Source organism: Pleurodeles waltl, chromosome 12 (assembly GCF_031143425.1).
Source record: "Pleurodeles waltl isolate 20211129_DDA chromosome 12, aPleWal1.hap1.20221129, whole genome shotgun sequence".
NCBI classification, from domain to species: Eukaryota; Metazoa; Chordata; class Amphibia; order Caudata; family Salamandridae; genus Pleurodeles; species Pleurodeles waltl.
In genome coordinates this window covers 562,399,288-562,407,191 of record NC_090451.1, presented here as the reverse complement: position 1 = coordinate 562,407,191, position 7,904 = coordinate 562,399,288, and the positions used below count along the sequence as shown (strand labels likewise).

General features: G+C 43.3%; 1 protein-coding gene across 4 annotated transcripts in view; it reads right to left on the bottom strand.

The window, feature by feature from the left end:
• Positions 1–4,014: 4,014 nt before the first annotated feature.
• Positions 4,015–7,904, bottom strand: part of TPPP3 (tubulin polymerization promoting protein family member 3) — a 175,980-nt gene continuing 172,090 nt past the window's right edge. For all 4 annotated transcript variants that reach the window (XM_069217666.1, XM_069217667.1, XM_069217665.1 and 1 more), the window contains exon 4: positions 4,015–6,851. In XM_069217666.1, coding sequence (XP_069073767.1) covers positions 6,663–6,851 — 189 coding nt within the window. In that variant the 3' untranslated portion in view covers positions 4,015–6,662. The remainder of the gene's footprint in view (positions 6,852–7,904) is intronic.

Below are 7,904 nucleotides of genomic sequence, written 5' to 3'. Positions count from 1 at the left end.
ATCATTAACGCAAGGAAGGGGTTCACGCTAAAAAATGACGCACATTCCGGGAACTTTGGCGCTATTCGCCTCTAACGCCATAGTATAAATATGGCGTTAGTTGGCGTTAGTTTAGCGTCGAATTTGCGTCGAAAAAAACGACGCAAATTCGGCGCAAACGGAGTATAAATACGGCCCTTAATGCGTCCAGTACTACTAGAATCATTAATTTCTTTAAGGCTGTTGGTTCTGGTTTCGTTCACACCTCCTCTATATTTGGCTTAATACCTTCAGCCATCCACTCCATATTCTCCAGTATTTTCTGAGGTTTTCCAATAACTTTGGCGATAATAGGTGACATCTTGCTATTGCTTCCTTTTCTGCGCAATGGATGTCCCGTTCCAACAAGGAGGACTGAAAGCGCTTCCACCAGCGCAGCTGTGTCGTGAACGCATGATGGAGTACTTTGGAGCATCACTCCTGGAGCAATTGGAGTGTGACTGGTCTCTGTTATTTAGACCGGTTTTGCATTGTGTGCAGCCCGTGTTTCGGTGCCTCTGATGCTCTTTTGAATGTGCACTGAAAGTTTTTCTTTCTACGCAGCGCTTCCTTTCATTGGATGCTGATCTGTTGATGTTCTCGCTGAGGGCTCATTACCAGAAATGCGTATTGAGGGTGCGTTGGCTACGGGAAGCTGTTTATGAGTTGTCCTTTGTGCATCTTGCAGCTTCAAACTCACTGTTGGGCAGACCACGGAATGCTGCTGTCTTGGCTGGAGCTCAGGCTTTAGAACACAAATGTGCCTTGGTTTTCCTTGTCGATGAACTTCCTACTTTTCCAGCTGCCAAAGTGAAAGATTTCCTGTCTTCAGTTGTCCCAGATTCGATTGGCAATTTGACAAATGACTTTGACTTTTGAAAATATGCTTTTCCTGACACCACAATTAATATTTTAAATTGTCCTTTTAATACATGCTCAAGTGTCTTTTAACTTGTCGTTATTGAGATTCCCATATATATACCTTAGGATTAATTTTAGTGGCGTCTATATATGTAATTAGGTTTTGAACCACTTTTGAACCGGCAAGGGGAGAGGGTTGTGTAGCCATTTTAGCTATAGTTTTATACGTGTTATTTTAACAAACTAGGCCTGCTGCTGTGCACTTTAACCTAGATATGTTTTATTCTAGTTCTGTTATATTATTTTAACAACAGCTACTTTTGTGGTCTTGTTTTATTTTCTCTATCTAGCTGTTCTTAGCCTAGGTCAGCACTGCGTTCCTAAAAAAGACATTTTCTTCACTCTGTGCTTTCCTCTCAAGGCTGCAGTAAGATAGGTTGCCAGAAAAAAGTGGCATGCTTAGTCTCCAATGTTCACAGAAACATACACACTCTTATGTGGGGATCCTTTCTTGGAACATCAGCTGTTTTATTATAAAAACACGACTTTGACATGTACGCTAGAGATTCCAGCCAGATGACCATGACTGTATGCTGATGAGCAAGAGGCCTGTTGTCCGGCTAAGGTATGAGGGATGATGTCTCCCCATGGGGAACCTGAAGGGCAGAATTAGAGCCTAACATGCTGTGCTCTAACATAGCCTAGGTAGGAACTCTTCTTAAAAACTGTAGTGACAACATGGTAGCGTCATTTTTGTGTTTTACGCTCCTTGTCACAATCTTAATCCTATTGTGCGTCATCGTCCTAGTTGTTGCAATTCATGCTTTATTATCTAAGATGCAGTTACTTCAATAAAACCTTATGGAACTCTACTCTGCCTCTGATTGTCCTTGCGTATGTGAGACTAATGTAACTGAGAGAAACTGATGAGATCTGAGTGACTGCGATTTCCCTGAGGAGTCATTTGTGTCATGCGCCTGGTCGCCCAAACATCCCTGCTCTTGGGTGGAGATGAGGCACTGCTAGTTAACCAGAACAAAAGCTGGATTAGGCCGACAGGCGTCCGCTTGAGCAGGTTCAGACCCAGTCTCCCAGTACAAGTGATTCTGCCATCCAAATCCAGTGGACTCATGAGGATAATGAGAACCTACGCGACAGGTGCACTACTTTTTTCTTTTGCTTTGACTTGTTTGTTAACTAAGGTCCACTATGCAGTTAGGTTGGACACTACAAACACCGAAGGCAGGTCGCGTTCCCTGGCAACACTTTAGCGCAAGGGACATATTTTCCAACAACAATTAATGGCTAAAAAAGAAGCAACTTATGTCATGTTAAACATTGAGAAAGTAGAAAAGTTGCCTTTTACTATGGCTGATATACCATCTGCTGAGTGGTTAATACACAGGGTAATCAATCTTACTATTTCAACACTTCAATTCACATCCTGCTTAGAACACATTCCAGTGGGCAGATATGAAAGACTAGGAGATAGTTACATCCGTGCGGTGTGGGAGCTACCCTTCTTGTACAGCTTCAGTGGCATGAAAGAGGCCTTTCTTAGCTATAGCGAATGCAAGACTTCTGTCAGCCATTCGATGATTTGTAAACAGCTGTCCTTGTACAGGGTGTGTAACGCTTCAGCAGCGAACTTGGCTTGTTATCTGAAGGGAGTCCCAGTCCCCTTGATTAGACCTGCGTTCCAGGTGCTCTCGAATGGCAGCTATGTTCTCCTCCTCAATAGTGAGAGCTGTTGTGGGACGCAAGCCGGAATAGTTTGTCATTTCTGTCTCCAAAATTGTTACGTGCTGTGGGAATGTAATTTTTCCTCCTACACAAAAGAGGAAAGTAGCTGAGATTGGCTCCATATCGCTACTTCAAATGTGAATTTTGACAAGTTGAGCAGACTCAAGGATTTATTGTTTCAAAAACATGTGGCACTTACATCTGTATGTGAGACCTATGCACTTCAAGTTGCGAGGTCATCGGCAGAGATACAGTCCCTTTTAAGTACTAACTTTCTGAGACACTTTGGTGAGCTAGTGGGACGGATATTTAATGCGTCCAGTACTACTAGAATCATTAATTTCTTTAAGGCTGTTGGTTCTGGTTTTGTTCACACGGGGGGGGGCAAGGGGAGAGGGTTGTGTAGCCATTTGAGCTATAGTTTTATACGTGTTATTTTAACAAACTAGGCCTGCTGCTGTGCACTTTAACCTAGATATGTTTTATTCTAGTTCTGTTATATTATTTTAACAACAGCTACTTTTGCGGTCTTGTTTTATTTTCTCTACCTAGCTGTTCTTAGCCTAGGTCAGCACTGCGTTCCTAAAAAATACATTTTCTTCACTCTGTGCTTTCCTCTCAAGGCTGCAGTAAGATAGGTTGCCAGAAAAAGTGGCATGCTTAGTCTCCAATGTTCACAGAAAGATACACACTCTTATGTGGGGATCCTTTCTTGGAACATCAGCTGTTTTATTATAAAAACACAACTTTGACATGTACGCTAGCGATTCCAGCCAGATGACCATGACTGTAACTTGTTTGTTAATTTCCTGCTCTTGTTCTGCTCTATCTGCAATGGTTTGTTTTGGGGCACTTTGCTTGTGTCCACAAAAAACGCTCAGCTGACGCAAGTTGACAACCATTATGTCGCTGTGTATGCATGTGTAAACAAACCTTAATTCCTGATACACTTTCGGAGCCCACCCGGCTCGGTGCCATGCTTAATGTTTTAGTTTATTGTTCTTTTTCAATAAACTACTCCTTGAAATGAAACTTAAGTTTTATAGTTTTTTTTTAAACTGCTGATGCCGAGAGTCAAACCCTGCTTTCCAGTTCCAAAGTCTGCAGCTCTAAATGTTATGCCATATCCTTCCTCGATGACCAGTGGCATTGTTTTGCGTTGTGTGTAGCAATTGTATAGCTCTTCAATCCCTGGCATCACAGCACCCGGGATAATGTGCTGCATGGTTAAGCACTTATAAGGTCCCAAAAGCGAGACCTACTGGCTATGCCAATGCCTGTTCTATGTCTGCCGTCCTTGTGTAATCAAACCTACACACAACAGAATGGCATCCTATACTCATTAAACTACAAGAGAACGGGATGGCCTGGCTGGTGTTGAAAAGACTGTACCACTTTTTTTTTTTAAATACATTTATTGTTAGCTACAGTTTCACCATTGACATACATATAAGAAGCGTCATTCATTTTATTAACAATTAGCACTGCTACTATTTGCCTGCAGAAACAGCATTAGGTCATTCTTATTGCGCAGTTACTGAGTGACCCTCAGTGAGGGTCGGAGAGACCCCTAACGTGTTTGCTTTCGGGCCCGTCCACCTCAGACTTCACAAATCTAGCTGTAACCATTGGATGTACTCCATGAGGTGAATAACATCTGTGACACTTGAGGCTCTATCGCGATGTACCTGCTTTGCTGGCTCTCACAAGGGGGAGCATTTTGTTTTTTATTTTGCCTGCAGTGCGTTGGGTGAATTCCTTTAACACATAATTTCTCTTAGATAGGACTTTAATTTCAGCGAGTACGGTGCAGAAACATTGAGCAAGGTTTGCCTCTTTCTGCGCCTGAGCTGTGCTACCTGAAAATAAACCAGTAACTCAGAGAAATAAAGGGTTAAATGAATTCGCTTTTTGCACTGCAGGTGAAGAAAACTGGTGCTAGACTCTGCATGGAGCTTGCACAGCCAATCTTGAGAAGACCCCACGTTTCGTGCTTAAAGGGTAAAGGTTGTGTGGCAAATTTCTCCTGTTTGGATGCTCAGCTACATGTTTGGGAGGGGAGAATGTATTTGGGGACAGATTTAAGAGCCCCGAGCGCCACCTTAGCGCCATCATTTTTTTTACGCTAAGGTGGCGCTAATGTGGCATTTTCCCAATGCCATATTTACAAATTGGCGCAATGCATGCATTGCGCCCTTTGTATACCCTTGCACCACATTATGCCTGCTCCAGGCGTAAGGTATGCAAAGGGGGCCTTCTCCCATTAGGGGGGCTGGAAAAATGGCGCAAGAAAACCGAAGTGTTTTCCTTGCATAATTTTTTTCATCACTTTTAATGCAAGCTCAGAGCAGGCGTTAAAGGGGGGCTTCCATTATGTATAATATGCCCCTCTGTAGTTTGCAGGAGTAGCACAGAAATGTTGGCGCTGCTCGTGCAGAGTACATCAATAGCGTAAAAAGATGCTATTACCCCATACCCTGCGCCATATTTTAAATACGGTGAACACATGGTGGCGGTAGGGGAAGCTAAGGGGTGCAAAGAAAGGGGCGCTGCACTAGGTGCAGCGCCACTTTTCTTAAATCTGCCCCTAGGTTTGACGACAGGATGAGAGGAGGGGAGCAACAATTAGAGAAGGGTGTTTATCAATACAGGCTAATATAAGTACCCCAGGCTTAATTTAAAAGTCTTATATGGATGCGCCAAATTTGCCAACAGTACAGACAATTATGTACAATAGCACACTCTGGGGCATATTTACAAGAAAGTGGCGCATCAGCTATGCTGGGCCAGTTTTCTTGGCCCGCCTGCGCCCCCCTAACATCACCATGGCAGCGCTGTATTTACCATACGGCACACCATAGAGCATGTTAGCACAATAGCGTCAAAGCTTTTGGTGCTATTGTGGCGAATTGGTCAACTAGCGCCAAAATTATGGTGCTAGTCCAGCAATGCATGGGGAGGCTCACTGGAAACAATGGGAGCGTCACTTTAACGCCTGCCCAAGGCAGGCATTACAAATGACAGGGAAAATGGTGCAGTGAAATCTTGAAAATTTCACTGCGCCATTTTTCTGGGCGTTGTCACAGGGGAATGCCTTCCTTGCATACATTATGCCTGGCACAGGCATGATGTGGCACAAGGGGTTACAAGGTGGCTGAATGCTTTCCACTCTGTAAATCTGGCGCGGGGAAAGGTCTCTTTGATGCCGCCTTAGCATAAAAAATAAAAAAAATTACGCTAGGGCGGTGCAAGGAGGCACCAGGGGCTTGCATATATGCCCCTCTGTGTGCTCTCTTGACCTAGTGACTCAAAAACACGAGCAAAGTATATTATAGGAGATTTCAGATTCATGTCCCTTATATCTTTGGTCTCTTTGCTGAGGCTTAATTATTTTTTGGTGATGGCTATACCACAGTTTATATTGCAAATGTTATATTGTTCCATACATGTCACTATGCACCCTGACATGGCAGATCAAACAGCTCTCGGTCTTTGGTAAGAATTTAAACGAGCAATTAAGAACTGTCTGCTATCACAAGGAGTGATACTGGTGAGTTGAGTGTTACACCACAGAGCCTTCTGCTGAGAAGGGACCGGAGTGTACACATGCTACCAAAATGCTTACATTGTCATTCACAGACAATCATTTTAGGGGTGGAGAATGCGAGGGTGTCTAACTTTCTCCTTGCAAAACTAAGCACCTTTGGTAAAGCATCACAGACAGTTTTCACATCATTAGCGTCAGCAGTCCTCTCATAATCATAAGAGATTGAACGGAAGACTATAGCCCTAAAACTACTCCTGCTTCAAAGGGAAGAGAGTTCCTATACAGAAACAAAGACAGCTGGGAAATTACAATAAGAAAGCCAGAAGGTCCCTAGTTAAAGCCCAGACATCCAAGTCACTGTTAGTACTGCTTGATTTTACAATGCGATATGAAACAGATAGTGTCCGGGAACTGATAGGATTCTGCAGGGAGTGTTGGGGTCCCTTTTGAAGTTATCAGGGCTGTGGGTTCATACTGATGCTGCCCGAAATGTCTATTTCTTGACTTTGGCATCGTAGGTTCCAGCGTTCTTGTAGGCCCCCACGTAGCCAGTGTTCTCCACCATTGTCTCACGCCCACTCTTGCCTTTCCCCTTGCCACTCTCATCAAAGCGCTCCTTGTGCGAGCCAGTGTACTTGGTGGTATCCGTCAAGCGCTCCACTGTCTTTGCGCTGGTGGCTTTCTGTGGAGAGGCAAACAAACACAAATGAGAAAAAATGCAAGACTTCTATCTTTTTAGTCATGACTCTGCAAACGCATACCTAAGCGAAAACAGTGCATTTGCGATAATGTCATGATTATGGCTTTAAGTGAGCTGAAAAAAAGTGTAGATGATCTCTAAGAGAGACATGGCCTGTGTAATTATTTGAATGACCAAAACACAAACTACATCCCTCTGGTTCCCATAGTGTGCCATGCAACCGGTATTTTGGTCCCTCTCTGAGCTTTCTGTTATTGTCTCCAGATTTGTAACGCAACATCTGACATACACCTAAAACCAGCCAAGGCTATTGGCTTTGTCAATGGTTGTTAGCTGTTTAGGATAAAAGAGGAACAATGACTTGGTTGTAAATAATAATACTGAAAATGTTTCAATTCTTAAATTATGAAACTGTGAATTAAAAACTAGTGAGGCCTGTGGAAGAAGTGGCGGTCTTCATTGTATCTCGGTCACTCCCGTTATGTTCACTATATGTTAGACATGTAGGCCCTTTTTTCTCCACATCTCATCTATCCTCAAATCTTTAATGTCATCTCTTTACTCTTTAGCACTATCTTTTCACTGTCTCCTGAATGCATTTCATCGCACCTCCTTTCACTACCCCAGAACACATAACGCACACACTCACCTGTAAGCACTGCATTTTCTTTTGCATTTGCATTATCAATACTCTTTTGTAAACTGTGTAGATCTTTCACACACAGAATCACGATTGCAACTGGAATACATGACCCCTGCTCTGTGCACTCTACAGAAGGCCAGGGACTGGACGACCATGAATTCTGAACACCTTTCAGACCCACTGTCAGGCACTGTGAGAAACTCGCACTGCCTTCAGCAGGAACTCCAGAGCTCTCAATTGTGGCCCGTAATGAACCTGGAGGCGACTTAGCTCAGAGTATGCAGGATACAAGAGTAATGCAATTAGGGAATGCAAGAGAAAGTAAAATGTGTGAAATAGAAGTAGGAACTAAATGGCGGACATGGATTATTTTATCATTTTTAACATTCATT